Genomic DNA, 27,423 nt, shown 5'->3' with positions numbered 1-27,423 from the left:
TGACTCATATTCTGATCATCTTCTGTCATACTATAATAGTAACTCTTGGATGTTCCACTGTCAGACTTTTTAAATCAAAATCCTACTTGACGACTTTACTGTGCTCGTCAGATTCTGTTAAGCCTCAAAACACAGAGAAGCAAAAATGTCTGAAAAACCCACCGTCTCAGCCTGCCGCGGTTTAATACTGACGAAAGCCCGGCGTTTCCTCCCTGCCTCTTCCCCAGGAATGCCGAGCGCTCCCGAGCGCCACCCGGACGACGGTCCCCGCGCCCCGAGGTGAGCGGCGAAGAGACCCTCAGTCAGGCTCCATCACAGCCGCCTCCACCGACCAGCGGGCTCCCAAATCCAGCGTTCGCTGGGCGCGGGGCCGCACGTTCGTGAGTCCCTCCAGGCCGGGGAGGTGCCGACACCGCCGCCAGCCCGCTCCCGCTCTGCGGCCGGACGGCTCCGACGCTCCAAGGCCCGGCTTCCAACGTGCGACAACCTCTGCTGCGAGGGGCCGAAGCCCCGGCCTCACAACCCGCCCCAGGTCACCGCGCTCTTACCTGCGCTGGGCCTCGAGGCCGCCTCCGCCTCTGGCTGCGGGGCTTAGTCCTCTCAGCAGAGGCGCCAGGTCGGCTGAGTTCCACTTGGGGTGGGCTCTGTCCCGCCCCCGCAGACCCGGCCACAGGCCCCGCCCCGGCCCGGCCAAGCCCTGTTCTTATTGGCTCATGTTCCCACCCCTCACCTTTGGACCCGCCCTTGGACCCGCCCCCGGCACCGCCCGAGGACCTTCCTGGGGCAACCGCCCCCACTCGAGTCCAGTGTGGGGGCCAGAACCTTGCCCAGGAGCCTGGTCTCCAAGAGGATGAGGCTCCCGCAGGCAAGCGGCAGGCACGGCTGTCGTCCGGCCGAGGCCTCTAGACAAAGCTCCTTAGTCACCGTGCCTGCCGTCCAACAGGCTCCACAGCGATGGACAAGAACTTTACATAATGTTGACTTTTCACAGCTACCCGTGAGACAAAGCCTAATGAAGAAATTCAAATGGCACCTCACTCAAGGAAACCGTACAACAGTCTCCTGCCAACGAGTGTAGAAGGCCTGGTGTCTCCAGTGAAAGAGCAGCATCATTTCTCAGGCTGAGCTCAGGGGGGCAAAAATGTCTCCGGCAGTTGCAATACAGCCCCGACTTGAAATGTACTGCTGCATATAACGCTCCCGACACTTGAGGCTTGAAATCCCAGAGCAGAGTTGCCTTTGATACTCCCAGTGCCTGAGGTCGGCTCCCACGCCCTGTTGTGACATGATTAAGCGCTGCGCCGGCAACACGCTCGTCCTCAGGTATGTGCATGGCGCGGCGCCTACTGGAGCAGCAGCCCAGTTTCACTAAGGCTGCTAGTCAAGGATGAGTTGAGCCTGTTTCCCAGGCCCTTGCTAACTACCCCACCCCGCCTGGGCCGGCCCGATTCCACCCTACCCCACGCCACCCTACCGGAGCCTCTTGGATCTGGTGACCAAACTCTTCCCACATCTGTTCACAAGAAGGTACCAAAATAGAAGACCAGGAAGAGCGGTGTTTGGTCACACATCACAGATGACTGTCACAGGCCAACTTAGCCAAAGGAGTAAAAGCTGCATATCCCAAACCGTTGTGAAACCATGAGCTATGGGGAATAAAACAGGAATTATCTTCTATAATGGTGGGGTCGGGAAGGCAAGGAATGTCAAGACATTTTTAATCACTTCTCAATGAGGAAATAAATGTGAATATTGTGGATATTGTTTGTAGTAAATTTTGAACAACGATCGGACCCCTTCCTCTCACCACCAAAAAAATCCTTGTGTAGTTAGAAAACTCCCCAAACAATTAAGATTAAATGTTGGGCTAAAATAGTGTGGTTTTGAAATTTATTTCAAAATTCAAATTTATTCCAAACTTTGCATTCAGGAAGATTATAAGCCAAAATGAGTAGATCAAATTCCAAGTACTAAATGTGCAACCAAATCTTCATCTTCATCCTCTCTATGGATGTAATAAATGACGTGTATGTATTCTACTGCCCTCTCATGGGTAAGATGGAGATATACATAATGGTAGTTCATGCCTTTTTAAATCTGAGAATAGAAAGTTTTATTTGGCAGTTTGTATTATTTTGATAACAAAGAGGTCAAGGTAAAAGAAAAATCAGGTTGTCTAAGGGACTTAAAAATACCCAGCAAAGAGAACTTCAACTTCAGAAACCAGGGAGAGATTTCTTACACCAGGGCTAGTACAAACATGTTGTTGGGATCACACCTATGCTTATGACCACCTGTACAGAATGTGGAAGCATGTAGGAATTTGCTTTTAATTTTTTTTTTCCTTTTGAAATGTCTTTATTTTCTAAGATATTTCACAAAATGCTCCTTTTCACATTTGTACCTACTCATGCTGTAACTTCATGCTGCGAACAATTTGATACTAGTTGTAGTCTATAAAAGAATGAGATCTTATTCCTTATACCTTTTCTGTCTAGGTATGTACCTGACTGATATTTTAGGTGTTTGGTCAGTAACTGTTTATTGAATAAGGTGAATGAAGTTACAGCCCAACCACTAGATGGCAACACAACTGTATGTGTATAGAAGTATAGTCTGGTTAATTGGAATTCCACTTGACCTTGAGTAACAGGAATGATTCTAAAAAGTTACAGGTGTAGCTTTTCTTTTGGTAAATGAAATCATTTAAAATGTACCACTGCTGCTGAGTATAACTTAATTGTGAATTACATTCTTAAAACTAAGAATCCTTTTGTAAGATAAATTCTCCCTAAGTATAACAAATCATAATTACAGATTTTCTATATTGGGTTACACCACTCCTGTTTTTGTCTAAGAAAGTCACTCTTCAGCTGTATCCTGTCAAAAGGACTTTTCAGTGGTCTAAATGCCTTTAGCAAGTTCCATTCTGTAAACCAAAAGCCTGCATTCTCCCTATAACTAATCATTTGCTTGTATTTTTGCCTTGTCTTAATAACTATTTTGCCTGAAAGTCATGGAGACTCTAGAGTCAGACAAACCCAGGTCTCCATTGCTCCCTCTTACTGCTGTTAAGTCACTTTAGTCGTGTCCGACTCTGTGCGACCCCATAGACGGCAGGCCACCAGGCTCCCCGTCCCTGGGATTCTCCAGGCAAGAACACTGGAGTGGGTTGCCATTTCCTTCTCCAATGCATAAAAGTGAAAAGTGAAAGTGAAGTCGCTCAGTCGTGTCCGACTCTTCACCACCCCATAGACTGCAGCCTACCAGGCTCCTCCGTCCACGGGATTTTCCAGGCAGGAGTACTGGAGTAGGGTGCCATTGTCTTCTCTGACCTCTTACTAGGCATATCCTTATATAGGTTACTAATCTCAGTTTACTTATTTTCCCCAAAATGGGGACAATAATATCTATAAAGTTGTGCAAAGCATTAAATGAAATAATGTCAATGGACCAACATCTAATACAATCTTCGGCTTATAGTAGGGATTTGTTAACTAGTGACCATTGCTATTTATACCTTACAATGAAAATCTCACCCATGTCATTATTTTGTTTGTTTTATTCTCCTGATTTAATGCCTTCAGTAATCAAATTAAGTTCATAACACCAGGTTTCATAGCGATAGGCCATGCGGATTTGGGCCACATTTGTCCTTCGGATATCATTTCCAGCAGGGCCTTCTTCAAGGTAATTGTTGCCCAGAAACCTTGCTTTCTCCTATAAGAAAAAAGGAAACAGAATGATTGTTGTCACTTTTTTACCCTGATATGGACAATAATTACATCCTCCACAAAGATTCCTTCCTTATATTAGCTGCAGGCAAGAGGCAAACAATAAACCGCTAAGCACACTCATCCAGTGCCTCAATGTGCATGATCTGCTAAGAAATAAGTGTATTTTATCTTCCTTGCCCACAGGTCCTGGCCAGAGAAAGAATAATTCTTTCTAGACCCTGTCCATAGTAACTGCACATGATTCCTGAAATAATTTTTCAACAAGTGTTTCTTCAACTAAGTTTTTAATATTCAGGTTACCAAATTCCAGACTCAGAAGGATAATCAGTCAAAGGCAGGTCTACCTCATGAGAAATTCCACATTGCAGAACACTGTTTCTTGCCACTTCACACATATCACAGGTACTCAGCTTGAAGACTTGTGCAGCAATGGCATATTCTTCCATTAGGGGCTCCTTGGGTTATTTATTTAAAGAGGGAAAGAAAAAGGGATGCATTAAAAGAAATAACACATATCCTGCACAAAAGAATAGTGAAATATCATTGATTCAACTTTAAAATTCTAGATGGTAAATAACAGTTCAGCAAAATATACTTGTATTGCTCAAAATTCCATATGTGTACCTTGGTGAAGTGGAATTGCATTGGGTCATCTGTAGACAGTGAGATCATTAGCCCTTTCTGGAGGAAATCTAAAAATGGATTTCGGGCGTATTCTAGAAATAAGCTGTTGTTACTTAATGGTGACATAGCGATGGGAATCTGGGCTAAGAAAAACAAGTATTGTAACACAGGACTCTGAAAAGGAAAAGTGAAAAAATATTTTAAAATATTGGAAAAGGTATGCAAACTAGAAATTTTAAAACCCCATGATCTACTTCAGGTTTTGGCTTTCAACAAAATTATCACCTATTCTTTAAATCCTGTTGTAAAAAAAAAAAAAAGAATAGTTTTTAAATCTAAATACTATTTAAAATAAATTTATGAGATCAGTTTTCAGAAACATTGAGTCAAACCAAATTGTTGAAGTTTTAATTGTCTAAGTTAATGGTCCATCTTAGGCAAAAGAATTCACCGTGAAACTTTTTTTTCTCTACAAGAAAGTTCTGACTCTCAAAAAAGGCATTTCGAAACATGCTACAACATGAAATCTGGCAAAAACCAGTTGAAGGTAGGCCAAGCTGCCTCGCATTTATCCCTTGTCAGAGCTCTAAAATGAAAAGTAGAAGATCTGCATTAACCCCTCCCTGACACTGACTAGCTAGGTAATCTTGAGCAAGTTCCTTCACTTCTCCGGACCACTGTAAAATGAAATGCAGTAAATAATCTCAAAAATATTTTTTGCTCTCCTTTATTTTGATCCCAGTGTTGATAATGACTTGTGACAAAATGATAAGGAGGAAAAAGCTATCCCTCTTGCTCCCACATAGAAGTTAAGGTTGAGAAGAGAGCCTCCAACTCACCTTTTTTAAATTCAGGCCATGAGAGATGTTATCTGCTGTCATGAATGCTGTCATGAGATGAGTGAGAGCTCCAGCTTCCCCACAATGAGGTCGGAACAGAAACGTGTTCATGCCTCGTTCCCTAGGGAGATGGAGCTATTTTAGGAATCACAGGTGACTGACCAGAACCTGACAACCATTCTGGGCCTAAAGTGATTTACAGAAAATCTGGTAGGAAAAATTAACACTCTGAAAGGGAGTGGGGCATCCAAAGGATTCAGCAAACCGGACAATTCCGATTCATAATCTTTGCTGCTTTGTCTCTCAGTTGTGTCCGACTCTTTGCAACCCCATGGACTGTGGCCCACCAGGCTTCCCTGTCCTTGGGGGTTTTCCAGGTAAGAATACTGGAGTGGGTTGCCATTTCTTCCTCCACGGGATCTTCCCAACCCAGAAATTGAACCTGCATCTCCTGCATTGACAGGCAGATTATTTACCACTGAGCCACCTGGGAAGCCCAAAAACACTTTCTAAAACACAGAGTTTTTGGAAAAAGAGGCAATATAGGATATAAGGTTATGGAGGAAAGTTAAGATTTGATCACTTGAACAGAAACATCTTCAGTTACCACCCAAAGTTTACCAATGTCACCATGTCATTTTTTCTGCTACTCACACTTTAGGGGGGAAAGGTTTCCAGAAAACCCCCTTATAATAGTCCTATATTTCTTCCTTGCTCAGATATACCAAGATGGGCAAAATGTATGCAATTTTATCATAAATTGCACAGTGATAAGTGTAGATTCCTAAACTTCAAAGAAAAGGAATTGTGAAAGTTACTGAAGATGCCAAAATGTCCATAGGAAAGTGAAGTCGCTCAGTCGTGTCCGACTCTTTGTGACCCCATGGACTGTAGCCTACCAGGCTCCTCCATCCATGGGATTTTCCAGGCAAGAGTACTGGATTGGATTGCCGTTTCCTTCTCCAGGAGATCTTCCCAACCCAGGGATTGAACCCAGGTCTCCCGCATTGCAGTCAAACGCTTTACCATCTGAGCCACCAGGGAAGACTCAAAATGTCCATACCCCTCCCCAGATAAGTAAGGAAACTGAAGAAAAAGTCAAGGGAAATAAATTTCTTCTCTGGGCCAACTGGCAGCATCCCTCAACCACCGAGGGTGCAAGTGTATGAGGAAAGAAGTGTGTCAGATAGATTCTCTTTCCAGTTCTCATCTACTTACTTTCTCAGGCTGTTGAGCACCATGATGTTTGCATACATGTAGTAGGTATAGTAAGTGTAAGATGGGTTCTTTTCCATGGTCCACTCCTGGGGCTTAGGGCTCTTGGAGGAGAACATGTGGCCGCTGTGTTTAGACTCATCATCTACACTGTCGAAGCCCGTGATCTGTCAGGAAAAATGAGCAGGCAATGGGTTTAGTCTGAATGCAGAGACCCAGCCCTCAGACAGACTTTCAGCTCCCAGAGGCAAGGACCAAACGTCAGAGATAAGCATCAAGAATTCATCATGGCTAGGTACGCAGGCTGGTTCATGTGCAGCTTTAGGAAGGCCCACAGGGTCATACTTACGTGCCTGAGGAAAACACTGAGGTCTGGGTGAGCCTGAGGGTTGATGGTGGCCTCGAACACTGGCATGAAAACATTCTCCAACATCTTTCCAAAGTGTGGAAGGAAGTTCTTAGATCGGAACACATCACTAGAGGCAGGAATGAAGAGAATTTAGGAGGAGATGATTTGGGGACTGATAGTTCAAAGCAAAGGCCAAAGACAAGCAAAGGGACAAAATGCCGTGTTTAAGAAAAGACCTAGTGTTTCCATCTTAGGTCCACCCTGGTACCTTCTTCTTGGTTACCCATAAAGAAGGGTTCAGTTTGGGTTTGACATTTGTTGTTGTTTAGTCTCTAAGTCATGTCTAACTCTTTTGTGACCCCTCAGGACTGTAGCCCACCAGGCTCATCTGTCCATGGGATTTCCCAGGCAAGAATACTAGAGAGGGTTGCCATTTCCTTCTCCAGGGGACCTTAGGTTTGGCATAGGAGGTATAAATTTCTTGCTGGACCACATGCACCTATACTGTATCTTCTACGAATGCTCTGTGGTACAAAAAAAAAAAAAAATTAATCTTCACAGCTAAGACCAGACAGAGAATGAAGAACATGGGAACTATGTCATGAAAGGGTCAATGATTTTTTTTTGTGTGGTATACAAGATGGTGAACATGAAATGCTTATCAGGAACACCTCTGATGTGCTGTAGCCAGAGGCAATCTAACAAACTCTTATATAGCACTCAATATTTGCCACCCACTCTTTTGAGTGGTCAGAAGTATTAGCTAATTTAATCCTCATAACAACACAATAAATTAGGTACCCTTATGACCCCATTTTAAAGATGATGAAACTAAGGCACAGAGAGGTCATGAAACTTGCCAAAGGTCACACAGCTAGTAACTGGTAGAGTCATGATTCAAGTATAGCCGGCCCAGGGGCAGGGCCCACGCTTCTGACCACCACACTTTACTGCCTCTCTGTCTTAATGATATTAGACAGGAAGTTTTACTCCATTCAAAAGGTTACTCTTTGGGGACTTCCCTGGTGGTACAGTGAATGAGAATTCATCTGCCGATGCAGGGGACACAGGTTCAATCCCTGGTCCAGGAAGATTCCACATGCCTTGGGGCAACTAAGTCCATGTACTACAACTCCTGAGCCCACATGCTGCAACTGCTGAAGACCACATGTTCTAGAACCTGTGCTCTGCCACAAGAGGAGCCATTCCAATGAGAAGCCCATGCACTGCAGCTAGAGGGTAGCCCTTGCTCTCTGCAACTGGAGAAAGCCCACACAGAGCAACGAAGACCCAGAGGAACCAAGAATCAAATAATAAACAATAATTTTTTTAACTGTTCCTTTTCTTTTTTTTTTTGGTAAAGACAGAGGATAAAGCTCTACATTGTCACAGGACACACAGAACACAGAGGCAGATGGCCAGACAATACATCAACACTTAAGTTAGATAGAAGATCAGTGATATGAATATTCCTGAAGGCAATGAGTAATTAGCAGGTGATAATACCATTGATAAATATTCATTGATTACAGAGAACTTGAGCACTCGTAGATGAGATAATCAGCAGACAGTAGTTGAAGTTCTGATACAAGAAAGCTACACCCCAGTACAGATGTGCTTGGGAAAGAAGGAGCTGGACACAGAGAAGAGGACCGAGAGAAAAAAAACGTATAGTAAACTGTACGTAGTTTTTCTCCTAGCTAAGTTTTAATCATTCTTAGTAAGTTATTTTGTGATCTGCATCAAGTGCCCTGTTTAAAAAAACAACCTGGTTAGAAAACTGAACTGAAATGATCTTCCTAACTCCTGTCTGTGATTAAAAGTGCTAAACCTAGAGTGGACAAAACCAGGCACCCACCGGGGACCCAGCAGAGTGCTGTCAACCAAGTTTGTATCTGTCCAGATGTGCTGCCTGGCCTTTGTTCGTGTGGAGGAGGTGAGGGCAGGTGGGATGAGGCAGGCTTTAGGGTTTCCAGTGAGTGGTTACGTACTAGATCCTGGGGACCTGGATCATCCATGTCATGTTGGGGCAGTAGACGCGGTTTTGGACGAACCAGGTGGAGAGTTTGCTCCACTCCTCAGGACTGCGGCCATAGATGGACAGGCGGGGCTCGGCATGCTGGTACTTGGCCTCCACCAAGTCTGCACCTACCTCCTGCAAAGCCAAGAGAGGAGTCCCTCAGGAGTCGATACCTGTGGGGTCTAGGGAGAGGAATCTTAGGGGTCTAGGGACAGGAACCAGAGGTCCTAAGAAGAACAGAGGTCATGAGAAAGGAAGTCAGAGGAGAACTATCAAGGTTAAGATTTAAGGAGAGCGAGAGGTGAGGGGCATCTAGTTGCAATGGAAGACTGATGGGACCTGATGGAGTCCACAGAGAGAAAGCGTCGGACTACAGATGATGCGATCCTGAGGCACTGCTGCAAACGAATCAACTTTCATATGACCCTTATCTCCGAAACACACATCTCCCAACTGCATCTGTCATTCCTGCCTCCTAATGTTCAAGTGTCATGAAGATCAGGGCAGGTTCTGATCCTGACTCTTCTCGAACTTACAACTCCAAAAGTCTAGAAGAACCAGGGCCTTAATCCCAAATCCACACCCTCAGCTTCTCTGTCCTTGGAATCAAGGTCTTCAAAAATCATTACAGTGGATGTTTCACAAGAAATGACCCCATTCATTTGCGTAGTGCCTGACCCAAGTGATAGCACTCTCCCTCCCCCCTCCTTCCTCCTTCCCCTTCTTCTTCCCTGCTTCCTTCCCCCCTTCCTTCTTCCTTCGTTCCCTCTCTTCTTCCCCCTCCCCAAGAATCAGGCCAGGTACCGTAGATCTGGCTGGTTCCCCCTCACCTTGATGATAGTGGCAAAATATTCCCCATTAATGTAATTGTCTGTCTTCAGGTAGAGGTCCCGTAGCTCACTTGCTCCTACGGGGTTGTATTTGTCATTGAACTTATCAAAACGTTGGAAAGTCTGACGTCCCTGCATCAGGAAACAAGAACACAAGTATATCCTTATCAGAGCTGCCTGGACACAGAGAGTTAGGGAATGACTGCAAGGAACCGGGGCCTGGTATGAGGGCAAGGGCTCGGGCTCCAAGAATGGAATACAGGATAGCTGACAATGAGAGAACCTTGAAATTGTGCAAGGGTTCTTTCTGTCAGCGCGGTAAGCCCACATGGTTAAAAGAGCTCTGAGAAGGGAGTGTTTGTAGGAGAAATGCATGTGGGTTCTGAGTATTAGATGAAACTGACGTTATCAACTTACAGCATGAACATCCAGAGAATCAACAGTCAGGTCGTAGGGATGCATTTTTAATTTAGCAAAAAGTTCCTTTAGGGTCAGATTTTTCTCCTTGGCGCTATAGACCACTCTGTCAGCATCAATTTGGTAAGATTTCTTAATAAAGCGCAGTAGATGTTTCTGGTTCATACAAGCAGCTGCATGGATATGAGTGTCCACCTGTGTGTACATTCAGGTCAAGAAAAACCAACAATCCGTAACGCTTCGTTATGCTGCTCTGTTAGAGGCTACAGTGCCCACAAATCCCGCTGTGCTAAGAGAAAGGAGTAAACGATAGGGGTGTGACCTGACAGTTGGTATAGGTTCAACCAAGAATGAATACATAGCACCTTTTTGTGCCCTTGTAAGAATGTGAACGTTTAGGCTGGATGAAATAATATTGCCTGCTTCTCTTGCATATCTGTAACATCCAGTTTACTTCCTGCATTTGATCCACACAAAATTCTTGGGGACAATTTTCTACCCCTGAGACACAGCTAGAAGTGAAGTAGTTGCCAGAGTTTTCAGCCCCAAGAGGAGAAAGGATTGAAATAATGCATTCATGGTACAGAGATGACACTTATGAGTTAGGTATTTTTATAAGAACAATTTTATAAGTGGAAGTTTTGATAGATTAAGCAGTGTGCCCAAGCTTATACGGATGACAGAGCCACGATTTGGTCCCAAATCTCTGTTCATATATTTCCTACCCCCACGTCCTTGCAATCATTTAAATGATCAGAGCACGTCTTTGAAATGTTTGTAGTTGACTAGTTTTCCACAAGGTTTGGATCATTTGATATTCACAATCCTCCTGTGAGCTAGATTGAGCAGATATATTTTCCAATTTTACAAATGAGGGAACCAAAACTCAGAAATATTTAATCGCTTCCCCCAATGTTTTACAGTCAGGAAGTAGAAGGAAAAACACTAGAATGAAGACCTTTTAAATCCTAGAAGAGTGGCTTTTGAGGTTTTATTTGTTTTTGTTATTTTGGTTTTTGCTGACAAGTATAACTTTTATGGCAATAATGTGGTAACCCTGTCTATGTGGAAAACAGTAGGAAAGGCATTTGCATCTTTTAGACATAATCTATTTGCTTTCACTAAATTCCTCTGAATCTGTAGAAATTTTACATTAATCAGAAAAACAGTATCTTTCTTATCCTGTTCAAGAAATAATTGCATTAATGTTTTTGTCCAGGAATGATCTCTGAGCAGCAAACATGTTTACCTTTCTGCAGTTGTAAAAATCCCGATGGGGGTTGTTCTTCAGCTCCTTCAACTCATCCATCTCGTTGAGCATCTGATGGACCTGGAACTTGGAGGAGAGAAACTTCAGGCGCCGATGGGTATAGGTCTTACTGTGAAAAATTAAATCACTAATTGTAAAAAATTTCAGACATTTAAGGAACACAGTCAATTTCAAAACCATCAGTACCCTTATCACCTTTATCACAAACAATTATGTTTGTTTCCAAATGAAACTGACTTATTCTGCATTCATCTAATTTGAAAAGTGTTGGGTTCCAAGGACTTAATCTTTTCATCAAAGTTGGACATAAATGATAATGAGGGAAGATTTGGGTTCAAATTCTGGCTTAGCCACCTGTGTGACTTTGGGCAAATTACTCAACTCATCAAAGTCTCAGCTTATTAATCTAGAGTTATAAAAAATATCCACCTCATACAATGATTATGAAGAGTGAAAGAAACAATGCATATGAAGCATTTAATGTGTGTTTGAACATAGTAAGCTCTTCATAAATCCTTAGTCTTACTATCAGTAGTAGTAACAGTAGCAGTAGTTTAGGTCTTAACACTTACACAGGTCCTTGGGCAATTAGAGCAAGTAAAAAATTCATATCATCTAAGAAGGTGTCCAGATTTGGGTAAGGAAGTGGCTTGGGCTCATCTTTGCTGGCTGCTTCTTCATTAGGGTAGACGTAAACCACACCGTCCTTCATTTTGAGCTGATAACCCAGGTTTTCTGGGAGGTTATCTGTTCGGAAAGGGTCTTCTCCCTTCTTCATAGGAGGGGTAAAGACTTTTTCAATGAAATACACAATAATATATCAGCATATAGAATGAATGACCACATAAAAATAGCCAAAATTAAATACTATAAGATTTCATTTGTTTGGAATTCTATACGTCATTAAGTTGTAATTATCCAAAGCTAAGCTAAAGTTCATTTTTACATTATTTTTCAAATGTGACCAATTTAGTAGTATAAAATAAGCCTAACATTTTATCTAGTGCAAAAATGATTTTCAAGTTCTTTAGAATGCTGTTTAATTTGCTACATTACTTACAAATCATTTTAATTATTTAATAAACTTGTTTATCAAAGACTTCTTGATAGAGTATTTTATTAACATATGAGATGATTGCATAGAAATAAAAATAGAGTTAAAAAGTGGAATTTGGACTTTTCCCTTATTTAAACCGTCTCTATCGGTCTTTATTTAGAATGGCTATTTTTTAATAAACTTAATTTTTTAGAGTGGTTTTAGGTTCACAGCAAAATTGAGCACCAAGTGCAGAGTCCTCATATACCCCTATCCTCAAACGTGCATTCCCACTATCAATATTTTCAGTCAGAATGGTACATTTGTTAGAATCAACAAAGCTACACTGACACATTATTATTATCCAAAGTCCAGAGTGTTTACCTTAGGGATCACTCTTGGTAGTGCACATTCTATGAATTTTAACAAATGAATAGTAACATGTATCTGCTTTCATAGTATCATGCAAAATAGTCTCCCTGCCCTAAAATCCTTTGTACTCCATCTAGAGTGGTTTTAATACAAATGGAAATATAAAATAAATTCTAAACATAATTCTTATTTACTTATATTTCCCACTTTGTAAAGCACATGCAATTTTTGCTAAAGGATTTGAGAAGGGATAATGTGGATGAAAGTCCCCTTCTTTCCACTGCTAACAATTTCAACCTCAGAAAGCTGAGGACAAATTCCACATTGTTATAGCCTTTAGAGCACTCCTTTTACTTTCAACAAGTATGTGTCCAAGACATCAGAAAATCTGCTGTTTGCAAGTGATGACTAAAAGGTCAGAGTAAGAAAAATAATATAGAAAGAAAAAGCTTGCATATTTTCTACACAAAGCTGAGAGATAAGGAACACGAAAGAAATAAAATAGTACATTACTGTGTCAAATATCAACTTTCAAATACTTGCACTTAAATATACTAGAGATATAAAATGCAATTTAGGAGAAACAAAGGTGAGACAAGCAACCTAAATGTCAATATTATAGAAGATGAACAAACCAATCCAGTTATCAAACTGGATACATGTTTGATATGATTTTAATAATAAAAGGAATTAAAGAGAAGAGGTTCTAGAACTGGAAATCTTTAACAACATAGTTTGATAGTTAAAAAACCTTAAATATTTGCCTTGTCTGAAATTTCAATTCTAGAAGCCTAATCCTAAAGATTAAAAAGCAACTGCACAAAGATGATTTATTAATGATAAAGATGCTTATTGTAACCTTGTTGGAAGTAAATTTTTAAAAGTCAGAAATGTAAGTGCTTAAAAATAGGAATTGATTACATAAATCATGATATAATTATACTATATAAATTATTAAATTGTGAAATTATTGAAATTTGATGTTTAAATATGTACTTAATACTAGACAGAAAGTCAAAAATGAGACATGTAAATAAAATGTTATGGAAAGTCAAAACGTGTAGCTTATTTTTATCCAGAGGAAGGCAGGAAATGATCATGTTTGGGCAATACCTTGAAGGATGACATTGGATCTGGATACGGGGACACATAGTAACAAGTGAAGGGAAGGCCAGTGGGGCACAGGGAGCAGCGTGGAGACAGCACAGGCGCAGGAATGTGCTGAGCTAAATGGCTTCCGACCAGAACAAAAAGCTCAAAGGCGTAAAGAAGGCAAGTTTATAAATAGATTGAGTCGGACACGACTGAGCGATTGAACCGAACTGAGTGTGCAAATCCAAAAATAAATAAGTAATAGACAAATAAAAGATAGATACTTTCCAGGCAGTCCAGTTGTTAAGACTCCACACTTGCAGGGGGCATGGATTTGATTCCTGACTAGGGAACTAAGATCCCACATGCTGTGCAACATGGCCAAAAAAAAGTATTTGTTTAATTAAAAAAACAACAACAATACAGAAGAAAGCCAGATGTGGTGTAGGCCTTGATGCCAGTCTAAAGACTGGACTTCACTTTGTTGGAGGAGGCATTAAAGACTTTTTGTCAGGAGCAGGATGTGCTCGGATTTGTGTTATAGTAACTGGTACCAAAGTGAGGATGAACTGAGAGAGAACAAGATTAGCATTTAACAGAGTAATTAAGAAGCCACTGCAATGAGCCAGACAAAGAGAAATATGGGCCTAAATTTAGGCTTGGGGAATGGTGAAAAGAGGAGGTTCTGAGAGATATTGTACAGACTGAATCAGATAATTGGGCATTTTGGGGCAGAAGAGAGGATGGAGCCGAAGATGATTATGATACTTCAAACTGTTTATACTTATAACCTTAAGTTTATAAACCATGAACTTATGGTTTAGACTTAAAACCATGGGAGCACATTTAATCATTAGTAGTTAAACCTAAGGGCTTTCCTGGTAGCTTGGTGGTAAAGAATCTGCTTGCCAATGCAAGAGACTTGGGTTTGATCCCTGATCCAGGAAGATCTCCTGAAGAAGGAAACAGCAACCCATTCCAATACTCTTGCCTGGGAAATCCCATGGACAAAAGAGCCTGGTGGGCTACAGTCCATGGGGTCACAGAGTTGGACATGACTGAGCGACTGAACAATAACAAGTTAAACCTCAAACTATATTCCAGAAATTATATAAGAAAATTACTTACCTGGATAGAAGTTCTCTTTTTCTACCCAAGCCTCACCGTCAATGTTCCTCAGGTACTTGGAAGGGGTTTTTGGAAACCTCTGAAATGACTTCTGCATATACTTCTCCCGTATACACAATGCCCGATAAAGACCTTTGCAAACCATTTCAAAATCTTCAACTGTAACCTACCAAGAAAATTTCAGAGTAGCACCTATAAAAATTGCAGAATTGGGTAAAGCTTGTCTTTGGCATCTCCCAGCTCTCCTGGTGAGCTGGCCCTGCTGAGCCTCCCCTGCCCACCCAGCTGCTTCCCACTTGACTTGGACCCTGGGTCTCCCTCCAGGAGCAGGTTCAGAAGTTTTTCTAGCTCTTCTATTTCTACCAAGGCATATCTGTCCTATGAGTCTTTCCTTGAAGTCCCGTGTTTGTTTTTGGTTTTTGTTAGATATAAGCAATCATCCAACAAATATGATGAAAAGAACCCATTCTAACACGGAAAATACTTCTTCCCGGTGACAAACATTATAAGTATGCACTTCTGAAGATAGTACCTCAATTGAAAGACAAAGTTGGTCAAACTTGAGAACTCAAACCACTTGCTGGTCAGTGTGGGAAATACTGGGGGAGGAATAAGGTGTCACATGGCCTTCAAACCCTGCCATGCACACACTGCTTTCTGTAGCTAGAGACCGACAGAGCATCATCCTGTAAGAACTCATTCTTTGGGATGGTTTCAAAGAAAATTTAATCTGGAATTACAAATAGAAAGATTTTAGAGTAAAAATTTCTTAGAACTGCAGCAAATTTCCTAAACTGGTCTATTTCTTTTGCCCCATACCTGACTCCCGGCCAGGCCTGGCATGCCCAAGAAGTTGTAATTTGAAATCATTGCATGCTCATAATCAGAGCCTGACGACTTTCTGGGACCAACCCCAACATAAGGTTGCCCCTGATGGTTTGAGGTCCAGCTATTGATCCTAAACAGTTGAATTCTTTTTAAAGACCTGCTGACCTTAGCCAAGAGATTCTGACAGGGGTACTAGGTCTAAGGGATCTGCTTCCAAGGGCATGTTTGTTTCTTTGCCATCTAACAGACTACTGATCAGCTCCTTGAGGACAAGAGCTGGATCTTATTCACCTTTGCATCTCAGCACTTAGCGCACAGTGCCTGGCACAGAGAAGGTGCTCAATAAGGACTGATAACATTGAATTGTTGTTTATCTGGGATGAGTGGCCTTGGGAACTCTAATTCTCCCCTTTATCTCTCTGTTCAGTTGTGAAGGTGAAGACCACGGTCAGGTACAGACCATGACCAGGTGAAGTGCAGCTCAACAGTTTAGCCACCTTCAGCCAACAGGTGTAGCCACATACTTGGTTCTTTAAAAACTCTAGGCCAAGGTTTCAGGTGCCTTCCAGCTTTTATAGGAGGAGAAGCTACTCCCCGACTTCTGTGAACCTTGTCCTTTTTCTCATCTTCTTTCTTTTCATTCCTGTTTTCATTTCCACTAAGCACATAGGGATCAAGTTTGTCTCTTAATATTGGTGGTTTTATGGAACTTTGGACTCTTCCAAATTGCTACCAAACATTTCATTTCAATTATCTAGCATCTAAAATTTCTGCCACTTGTAGAGCACCCATGTTACCACACAGAAAACAAATAAACAAAAACAGTGTCCATTTCATTGCTCTGTCACTTTTTTGGTTTATTTTTAATTGGAGGATAACTGTTCTACAATGTTGTGTTGGTTTCTGCCATACATCAGCATGAATCAGCCATTGGTATGTATATATCTCCTCCCTCTTAAACTCCCCTCCCACCCCACCCCACCCCTTTAGGTTGTCTCAGATTGCTCTGTCACTTTTAAATATCTTGGGACTGACATTAAGTGGGTCAGTTACATGATAAGAGGGCTTAGGACTGGTCATTAAAACTATATTTGGAGCATAGACTGATGGCTAAACAGAAGTTTCACCAATATGATGCTGATTCTGCAAGCTCATGTGGCAAAGATTTATTAATTGAACAACTGTTCTGGACAGGACAGGCAGATCAAGTTGTTTGCAACATGAGTTTACTATCGCTGTGGCATACTAGTATCTGTTGCAAATAGTAATCTACTGTGTAAGCATCTGCAGTGAAATTGGAGAAGACGGTTGGTGGAAGAACAATAACCCCATGAGAATGTTCTAACCCCTCTCTCATCTTCTTTTCTCAGTCTCTCCATGCTTCTTTCCTCTTTCCCCTCTCTTTCTCCTGAGCTGTTTTCTTTGATTGGTTTATGCTACCTGCAGCCCTTCTATCCATCCAAGTTCTGCTCTGGGTACATGTTTCCACCAAGAGCCTCCATGCCTTCCTGAGGCTCCCTGTCTTGCTTTATGATACCTCAGTGAGACTAGATCAGTAGCTACTCTCGCTGGTTCTTTTGCCAAAATTTGTCCACTGTTTTCTGTAACACACAGTATGCAACCACATTCTACTGCATATTCTCATGGGCAAGCAAATGAGATAAAGGAAGAGAAATTATGTGAGATGATCAAAGCAAAATAGCAATATGTCACAGCATGTTGTAAACAACAAGATCCTACTGTATAGCATTGGGAACTATATTCAATAACCTGTGATAAACCATAATGGAAAAATATATATATTCATAAGTATGTTCATATATATATATATGAATCACTTTGCTATACAGCAGAAATTAACACAACATTGTAAATCAGCAATACTTCAGTAAAATTTTCTGGGCTTCCCTGATGGCACAGTGGATAAGAATCCGCCTGCCAATGCAGAGGACACGGGTTCGATCCCCGATATGGGAAGAGTCTACATGCTGCAGAGCATCTAAGCCGAAGAGCTGCAACTACTGAGCCCGTGTGCTGCACCTATTGAAGCCCTTGTGCCTAGAGACCGTGCTCCACAAAAGAGAAGCTACAAGGAGAAGCCTGCTCACCGCTATGAAGAGTAGCTCCTGCTTGCTGCAACTAGAGAAAAGCTGTGCAAAGCAATGAAGACCCAGCGCATCCAAAAATAAGTAAAATAAAATATTTCCTGAATTCATAGCATATTGTTATTGAATGAGATAATGAAGTATAACAAAGGGCAAGTGAGCTAACATCTTCCTCAAAAGGAAGGGGAGGAAGAAAAGAAGCTGAGACAATCAAGCTGAGTATCTCCCAGCAGCTACATCTGGGAGGCAAGAAGCAACTCACCCCAGAGGCATAATCGCCAGTGATCTGCACTCTCTGAAAATCAGGCACAGTCTGGTAGGTGGGAGACGAAGAAATGTACTCATCGATGAGGGACAGTTTGGTGGAAGATGTTTCAGTTTGTGGAACGGACAAACTAATAGTCTTCCGTCCGAAGAAGCGCCTTTTTCTGAGTTTGAAATTGAAAAAGAAAAAGATTTCACTTTATCTTCATTGGGAGTTTCATAGTGATAAATTTGATGTTTTATCATTTTGAAACAATTTTATTTTGAAGACAAACAGTGAAAATTCCATGTGGGCTGGAAGTCAGGAATACGATCTAACCAAATGGAAGGAGGTGTCACCTAAGTGTTCCTCTTTCCTGGGAATAGTGGGCCTTAGGGAATATACCAGAAGACTCCCAGCACGACACTGTTCTGCACAGTGCAGAACAGCCAGTTTGGGTGTTGCATTAGCACAGGCCGTGTCACTTAGTACCTGTGCCATTTTGTGCATGTCCCTTAAATTCTGTGAAGTTGTCTCTCTATCTAAAAAAATGTGTGTTAATGTCTACTCTATAGGAATTCTGTGGGATTTAATGTCTAGAAAATGCTTAGCACAGTACCTGGAACTTTTAAGTTGCTGACTCAATGTTACTTCCTCAAATCAACATGTCTGCGTTAAGTTTCTACTTTGGCACATACCCTGTGTTAGGTCTTACAGGGGATACTAAAGGAGGTGGATTACTGTTCTTTCCTTGAGAGTGACAGTGAAAGTCGCCCAGTCCTGTCCAACTCTTTGCAACCCCATGGACTATACAGTCCATGGAATTCTCCAGGCCAGAATACTGGAGCGGGCAGCCTTTACCTTCTCCAGGGGATCTTCCCAACCCAGGGATCGAACCCAGGCCTCCTGCATTGCAGGTGGGTTCTTTACCAGCTGAGCCACCAGGGAAGCCCGTTCTTTCCTTAAAGACATCAAAAGAAGGGAAGGACAGCAGAACAATCTTTCCCAGTGAAGCTGGCTGGGAAGGGGGAGTTGGGTAGTGAGGCGAGTGCTCTGAGGAGGGAGTTCCAAGTAAGTGGTCAGTAGTAAGTTTGAAGACTAAACTGTGGCACACAGCAACAGGTAGTGAGTGCTAAAGTGATTCAAATAAGGGAAAACAGAGTTTGCGGAGAGGGATCTGTTCAGGGAAGGTATTAACTATGGGTCCGTCGCAAGCATAGGATGGGCAGGACATGAGGGCAAAAATGAAGGGCTGTATCCCTGAGGCCTGGAGGAGGTCAGACTAGCCAGAGAGAAGGATTCTTGTCAGGGAGCACAGCAGTAAGGTTGACTAAGAACAGAGTCTGAAGATGAGGCTCTTGAGTTCCAGTTTCTACACTGATAGTGCGGAAATTGAATGTGTGCACAGCAGCCATCCCCCACTTTGTTTTGGAATAATCACTATAATCCCATGGTAGATCATTTCCTCTTGCTCGGGTGGATGTGTGTGAGATCAGTTGTGTCCAGCTCTTTGCAGCCCATGGACTGTATGTAGCCCACCAAGCTCCTCTGTCCGTGGAATTTTCCAGGCAAGAATACTGGGGTGGGTTGCCAATTCCTTCTCCAGGGGTTCTTCCTAACTCAGGCATCAAACCCAGGTCTCTTATGTCTCCTGGATTGGCAGGCAGATTCTTTACCACTGAGCCACCTGGATAGGGCTTGGGTGGATAGGGAGGCTTCAACTAAAGGCAGATGAGGATGAAGGTAGGAAGGCCACTGTTTTCTTCTTTTTTAGTCTTTATCACTTTGCCCTAGGATATAGTGTGTTTGTGTGTATGTGTGTCTGGGTGGATGGGGGGATTTTTAGTTCTGGCAGAGTTTTTCCTCCAAGTTGAATCATCATTCAGAATGAACCATTGGTCCTGACACTTCCCCTTCCATGTGTCCCAGGGTACGAAGCGTTCCCCTTACACCGCTTACCTCCTGCCTTCTGTAGGGGTGGACTGAGCCTCCAGATGGAACATGTGAGCAAACATCTCATGTTGAGAAATTGGGCAGATATCATCCACATCAAAGGGGGAAATCTCGTGGCGGCCTCCCTCATCTTTGACTTCAGAGGCAAACACTTTTTCAGCAAAGCTACGCATTGCATCATCAATAGCTAGAAGAGGTTTTCATGTGTTAGTCTTCAAGCACTTTCTCAGAACTCATCTAACGGTTTCTGCTACATGTAAGGCACAGTGCTAAGGACTGCCCTGGAGACATGTCTGCCCTACTCTCTGACAAGTGTGCCAGAAACTTCATGGCGCTTAATGCCTATTTTCTCTTTAGTGGGTTTCTGTGTGGGTAGCTAGGAAATTCATTCTCAGAATCACAAGTCAGATACTTACAACAGGCTTTGAAAGTGAAAGTGTTAGTCGCTCAGTCGTGCCTGACTCTCTGTGACTCCATGTACTGTACCCTGCCAGGCTCCTCTGTCCATGGGATTTCCCAGGCAAGAATACTGGAGTGGGTTGCCATTTCCTCCTCCAGGGGATCTTCCTGACCCAGGGATTGAACCCAGATCTCCTGCATTGCAGGCAGATTCTTTACTGTCTGAGCCACCAGGGAAGCCCACAGCACACTTTAGGAGGGTCCTAAAGATGGGATTGCAGCCATGAAATTAAAAGATGCTTACTCCTTGGAAGAAAAGTTATGACCAACCTAGATAGCATATTCAAAAGCAGAGACGTTACTTTGCCAACAAACGTCCGTCTAGTCAAGGCTATGGTTTTTCCAGTAGTCATGTATGGATGTGAAAGTTGGACTATAAAGAAAGCTGAGCACTGAAGAATTGATGCTTTTGAACTGTGGTGTTGGAGAAGACTCTTGAGAGTCCCTTGGACTGCAAGGAGATCCAACCAGTCCATTCTAAGGAGATCAGTCCTGGGTGTTCTTTGGAAGGAATGATGCTAAAGCTGAAACTCCAGTACTTTGGCCACCTCATGCGAAGAGTTGACTCATTGGAAAAGACTCTGATGCTGGGAGGGATTGGCGGCAGGAGGAGAAGGGGACGACAGAGGATGAGATGGCTGGATGGCATCACCGACTCGATGGACGTGAGTTTGAGTGAACTCCGGGAGTTGGTGATGGACAGGGAAGCCTGGCATGCTGCAGTTCATGGGGTCGCAAAGAGTTGGACACGACTGAGTGACTGAACTGAACTGAAAGATGGGATTGGGCTCTTATATGATTAGCACCTAAGATCACCTGTTTCTTGTGGGACTAAGTTTGATTTCATAGTAACCTTGAAGCATAGTCCTTCCCATTAGGTTGGTAGAATTTTTCTGATGGTTTTAAAGATGTGGAGGGATTTCCTTGGTGGTCCAGTGGCTAAGACTCTGGGCTCCCAATGCAGGGGGCACAGGTTTGATCCCTCGTTGAGCCACTAAGATCTGCATGCTGCAGGGCATGGACAAATAAACAAGTAAAATAAAGATGTGGTAGGGTTGTTGATCTTTGGTGTTTTCTTACTAAAGAGAGCCAGTGATATCAGTAGTTTTGAGAAATAAATGTGTACTTTAGAGCCTTTCTTCCTCCTAAGACAGAAATTGTGTTGCTGTCACACATTACAACCTCATTTTTTTCAAATCCTGACATCTTGGTGATGTCAGGGGAGGGAGTTACCAAAATTTACTGCCCAGTGTTGGGAATCCCATTTCTTGTGGACATGTAGCTTCCATAATAAATGATCTTTGGAATGCCAAGTTTACTTTTACATGTTGTAATTTTCCCATTCTTTCAATGGGTGGAAGAATGATCTTTAGCTTGGCAATGAACAACCCCAAGACTTTTAGGAGAAAAGAGAACCAGTTTTATTGTATAGGGTGGTGATGCCATCAAGTATCTGCTTTTCTGTTAAGTGCCATTCTATTTTCCAGATACCCAATTGTTTCCGTATGAGTAGTCATTACCTCTGATATTGAGCTGGCCCAATAAGATCTCAGGAAAAAACCTTAATGAACTTTCTAGTCAACCCAATAATTATAAAAATCTCTTGGTACTTCCAGAAAAGAGCAGGAAGCAAATAATGAGAATGGCATACAGTTAGATATTTGGAGCAATAGTAGCAGACAAAAACATTCTTTATGTAATAACAAAGCAAACTGCAGGCATAAAGATAGATCCCCCCACTCTTGCCCCATTGACATCTATACAAGTCTCCAAAATAACACATTTCCAATTATAACTTAGGTAAGTGTAATGTATTCAAATACTGTTCGGTACTTACCAACTCCTACACCTTCTTCTGCTTCAGTTTCCTTATCTATACAGTGGCAATACTATTACCTACAAACCTTACAAGGGTCTTGTGACATCAGGTGAGATAATGTCTACGAAAACGCTTTTTTAAAGCATTTTTTGAAGGAAAATAAAACACCAGATTAAACTGAATGATATGATTCGGTACCATTGATCAGACAGATATTTGGTATTTCGAATTCGCTTTGGGTTATTAAGAAAGTGATAAATGGTATGGCTTAGTATAGGCTGAAGCATACACTGGAAATGATAGTAATTGACTCCTAACTTCACCAACTCTAACAGTCAGGTCAGCCAGTTTTCAAACCTGGCTCGTCACAGCAGAGTAATGGAGAAGCCCACTGTGTTGGCTGAACTTCATGCATCTATTTGTCTCATTAAACTCAAGCACTTCCTGAAACTGAAAAGCATCGTTGGATGCTACGCCTACTGTTTTGGCAAGCGCCATGATCCACGAAGGAACAAACAAAACACCAAGTAGATGCATTTGATGGCCTGAGACTGCCTCCCCATCCCACAGCCAACTGTTTCCCAGAAATAGTATCATTCCTCCCGCAGCGTCACAGGCAAGCACATGCACCTCAAGGACCAATGACAAGCAGAAGTCAGAAGAGGTTTCATGCACCATGCAGAGCAAATGGAAATAGGCCTGTTGGCTATGATGATGAAGAGAAGGAGGATGAAGATGAGTGTGCAACTGATTTGTCATGATGGGTCAGTGTCAGAGCTTTGGGAGGCCTCAGGAAGTACAGTATGGAAACAGAGCCCCAAGAACCAAATCCTACTTGCTTGAGATTTGGCTCTTCCAAAACAAGCATCCATTATTTGGGACTGCACACGTCTATTTGTTTCATGTCTTTAAACACTGTTTTTTACTAAGGTTGTATCTCCCTAAGTCACTATAGACAGTCGAAAAGTAGAAACTCTACTCTCAAGAAGTAGCTTACATTAACACCAAAAATTATACCATTGATATTTCCTTCCACTAAATCAACCAATTGTTTTACCTTCATGTAACACAGCTGAAATTTGATTCCTAATTCAAGAGCTCTGCCTTCCAAAAATACTTTAGGGAGTGGTGGTGATTAGAGAAAGAAAAAGGTGAAACTGATATTTCAAAAGGTGAGTAGATAAGATTGAGTGACAACCTAATTTATGGGCTCCCTTGGGTTTGTATAGATAATCGCGGAGTTCTTTTTTGAGCATGTTTGAGATAATGGAACATCTGAGTGGCAATGTCTTGATGTTAGGACATCCACATTTAGATAGAGTATAGGTAAGAGGACCCCCAACTCCAGTACTCTTGCCTGGAAAATCCCATGGGCGGAGGAGCCTGCTAGGCTGCAGTCCCTGGGGTTGTGAAGAGTCGGACACAACTGAGAGACTTCACTTTCACTTTTCACTTTCATGCATTGGAGAAGGAAATGGCAACCCACTCCAGTGTTCTTGCCTGGAGAATCCCAGGGACGGGGGAGCCTGGTGGCCTGCCGTCTATGGGGTCGCACAGAGTCGGACACGACTGAAGCAGTTAGCAGCAGCAGCAGCAGGTAAGAGGACCGAAACAAGAGTGGTGAAGCAGAAGGAACCCTGGGCTACAAGTGGGGAAAAGTATCTGTGACAGCTGGGTGGCCTTGGACAAATCATAGCATCACTAGGAACCTCAATGCTCATCATTATAAAAGAGGAATGTTAATAATAACAATGTCAACTTCAGAGACTTGTTTAATAAACATTAAACAAGAAACTGCATAGTACTATGCAGAAGTTGGGGATTATTATTATTAACATGGGAAGTGCAAGACTCTTGAGAAAATGAATATCATGCTTGCTTTTTCACCTAACAGGTCCAGAAAAACATGCTTATTTCTCAGCAGTGCTTTATTAATATGTAGGAAAGATGGGTCGTAGGCCTCTCATCTGCCACATCACATCTCAGAGGAACTCAGAGGCATCATGAGTACTCTTAGTCGGTCAAAGGACAAGTCTGAGATGGAAGGTAGTGTACATAAAAAATTACAATTTTATTTTAAAAATGGGATTTTATGTTATCTGATCACAAAAATTCACCATGAGAGGGTTTACTAAGGCAGGACTCAGTAGATCCCCTTAGCTAATGTCTAAGCGTCTTTTTCAAAAATGTAGGTTTTTGTGTGTTTTTTTTTGAGTCAGGAAAATCCATGAGTTCATTTGCTATGCTTTGGAAGATCTATGGTCATTATAAATCTTTGTTGGTTTTCAATGATATCATTAATAAACACTGCTGAAAAATATTCATATTTCTGAATTAAAGAATGGTATCCTTAAAATATTGATACTTTGGCAAATGGCAGAGAAAATAGCCCCAGATACTCACGTTTTCCTTCAGCTGTATGAAGTAAAATAGAACAAGATAAAATATGTGAACAACTTTCAGAAATCATGGCTACTAATCAGTGCTTTGGAATAGAAATAGGTAGGTTGGTACAAGGAAGGGGGGTGGTGGGATGTGTTATTAGAGCTCATTCTTCCATTTTTCTACAACTTGCTGCCATTAGAAAACCCTGGGGATGTAGTCATCATATACTTCTTCATTTTCTTTTCCTTTCTAACTTCTCTCTTTAAATTTATGTTTATAATTTTAAAGAAGTCCTCTTTGTAAAATGTGATTTTTAAAAACATGATCAAGAGGGATGGAAAATCTTATACAATGCTGGTAGCAAGTAAATGAAAATAGATAATTTGGTAAACAAGTAACACCTACCAAGCAGCTATTTCTGAGAATCTATTCTACTGAAATAAACCTTAGTGAGGAAAAAGCCTAGGTACGAATATTATTGTCAGAGCATATTTATACTTAAAAAATCATAGAGAACCTAGGGATTGGTTAAGAAAATTGGAACTATTATAGAACCATTTAAAGAGATGTTTAGGAAGAGTTTAGAGTACTATGATAAATGATTAAGTTATCATGTGAAGCCAAAAGGACAGGATACAAAGTCACGTGTATAATATAATCTCAACTGTGAGTGTGTTTTTTAATTCTTTACACTTGCAAAGAATATAGTTTGAAAGAAAAACACTAACATGTTAAAAGTGTTATCTTTAGATGATGGGGATTGTGGGTTTTAAAAAAATTACTTCTTTTCTAGATTTCCCAATTTCTCTAAATGAGTGTTTATTACTTCTATTTTTCAGTGAAGTTTCTTTTATTTCACATGAATCGTGTATTACTTTTATAATGAAAAAGACTCTTATTATTATTTTGAAAATTATTCTGTGTGTAAACCTGGATTGTGAACCATCAGAATATACAGATTGGGTTAAAACTGCTGTTATTCTCAGGATTTTCAGCTAATACTGTTGCTAAAGACATTATTTATGACCCTTCTCGGAAGTGTGGCAGCACAGGTTTTGTTTAGACTAACAGATTAGATAATCAATCTCTTACATAGTTTTCCATCAGGATCATCAAGGATGCTACTACATGACACAGTTTTAGATTACCTCCCTCCTAAAACTAAACACCAGAAACCCTTTGAAAACCTTGTCTTGTCTCTTCCTGAAGTGTATTAATTAAAAATACTATGAACCCCAAATAAAGGATTCCCAGACCTGAAATGATAATTAAAGGAACGATTGCATATCAAAAGAACTGAACTCTCCAAACACTTCTGCACACCTACCTGGAAGTTTCAACAGAGGCATTGTGCTGGGATCCTGTGTGCTGGGGCAGCACAGTAGAAAGGAAGAGACACGACACTGGACGGACGACCGACTGACACTGTAAAACACGCTGACATTCATTTTATTATTCTGCTTTGCCCCTGTAATTTGACCCTTCTCCTCTAAAAGGAGACAGACGAGCTGTAGACCTATTTATAGCTTTAGGCACTGACAGTGAATAACAGGTGAAGCCTTCAGTGTTTACCCTGGGATTTTACGCAAGATGTCTGTGGTAGGCCAAGAATTGCACTGCAATCTCTAAATCTTCCTGTGGATTGGATTCTTTCAACGCGTAGTATTCTTCTCGACTGGACCACTGATGACTATTTTCCACCCTAGCAGAACACAACGAAGTCTTGCAGGCTCTGGAAAGTCAAGGTTCTCAGGATTTCAGTCCTGAGAACAGCCATCTGTGGTTGGTGAATATGCTGATACATTCATCAAGCTCTCAACACGCACACACACTTTTGTAAGATATATCCCTGACTTAGCAGAAATTCACCTGACAGAATTTACTTAATAAGTGGTAAATTTACTTCATATCTTTAAAAAAAAGTATTTGCTTATTTTTGGTTGCACTGGGTCTTCCCTGCTGTGCACAGACTTTCTTTAGTTGCTGCGAGCAGGGTTACTCTTCATCGCAGTGTAGAGTTCTCATTGTGGTGGCTTCTCTTGTTGTGGAGCACCAGCTCTAGGTGCACAGGCTTCAGGAGTTGCAGCTCGTGGGCTCTAGAGCTCAGGCTCAGCAGTTGTGGAGCACTGGTTTTAGTTGCTCCATAGCATGTGGGACCTTCCCAGATCAGGGATTGAACCTGCGAAATCAACCCAGAATACTTACTGGAAGGAGTGATTCTGAAGCTCTAACAATTTGGCCACCTGATGCAAAGAGCCGACTCACTGCAAAAGACCCTGATGCTGGGAAAGACTGGAAGCAGCAGGAGAAGCTGACGACAGAGGATGGCATCACTGACTCAACGGACATGAGTTTGAACAAATTCCAGGAGATGGTAAAGGACAGGGAAGCCTGGCGTGCTGCAATCCATGAGGTCACAAAGTGTCAGATATGACTCAGCGACTGAACAACAGCCCCTGCGTTGGCTGGTAGATTCTTATCCACTTTACCACCAGGGAAATCCTACTTCAAATCTTATGGAAACACAACTGCAGCCTAGAGTGCTCAGGTACCTTCACTAAATATATTGTTACAAAGAGAACAACCTTCTTACATATAGCATTTTATAGTATCCAAAGCACTTATCAAATATTATCTATTTGATGGTTCTTAAAACCCTGTAAGGCAAGGAGTACCTTACCTTTATTTTGCAAATGAGAAA

The 27,423-nt window shown here is 41.9% G+C and overlaps 1 protein-coding gene across 3 annotated transcripts; it reads right to left on the bottom strand.

The window, feature by feature from the left end:
- Positions 1–3,544: 3,544 nt before the first annotated feature.
- AMPD1 (adenosine monophosphate deaminase 1) lies at positions 3,545–26,175 on the bottom strand. Of its 3 annotated transcripts, none has more exons than XM_052638269.1 (15): positions 26,050–26,175; positions 20,066–20,246; positions 18,125–18,290; positions 14,930–15,095; positions 11,874–12,093; positions 11,281–11,410; positions 10,032–10,226; positions 9,615–9,746; positions 8,756–8,919; positions 6,765–6,891; positions 6,419–6,582; positions 5,201–5,321; positions 4,362–4,535; positions 4,082–4,192; positions 3,545–3,720 (listed from the first exon to the last, which is right to left on the bottom strand). In XM_052638269.1, the coding sequence occupies exons 1-15, from the start codon at positions 26,168–26,170 to the stop codon at positions 3,562–3,564; spliced, it is 2,331 nt and encodes a 776-aa protein (XP_052494229.1). In that variant the 5' UTR covers positions 26,171–26,175; the 3' UTR covers positions 3,545–3,561. The 3 variants fall into 3 exon arrangements, with proteins under 3 accessions (XP_052494229.1, XP_052494227.1, XP_052494228.1); XM_052638267.1 differs by lacking the exon at positions 26,050–26,175 and adding an exon at positions 21,335–21,526; XM_052638268.1 differs by lacking the exon at positions 26,050–26,175 and adding an exon at positions 21,372–21,526.
- Positions 26,176–27,423: the final 1,248 nt, after the last annotated feature.

Source organism: Budorcas taxicolor, chromosome 3 (genome assembly GCF_023091745.1).
Source record: "Budorcas taxicolor isolate Tak-1 chromosome 3, Takin1.1, whole genome shotgun sequence".
Classification (NCBI taxonomy): Eukaryota; Metazoa; Chordata; class Mammalia; order Artiodactyla; family Bovidae; genus Budorcas; species Budorcas taxicolor.
The sequence above is the reverse complement of the archived record's forward strand: the minus strand, read 5'-3'. Positions and strand labels throughout refer to the sequence as shown.

Excerpts from the sequence above, each read along its gene's own strand:
- AMPD1 (XM_052638269.1), bottom strand. The coding sequence starts at position 26,170 with ATGAATGTCAGCGTGTTTTACAGTGTCAGTCGGTCGTCCGTCCAGTGT. Across the intron at positions 11,411-11,873 it reads CTAATTGCCCAAGGACCTGT|TAAGACCTATACCCATCGGC; the intron begins GTAAGTGTTAAG and ends AATTTTTCACAG. Across the intron at positions 8,920-9,614 it reads ATTTTGCCACTATCATCAAG|GAGGTAGGTGCAGACTTGGT; the intron begins GTGAGGGGGAAC and ends TTGGCTTTGCAG.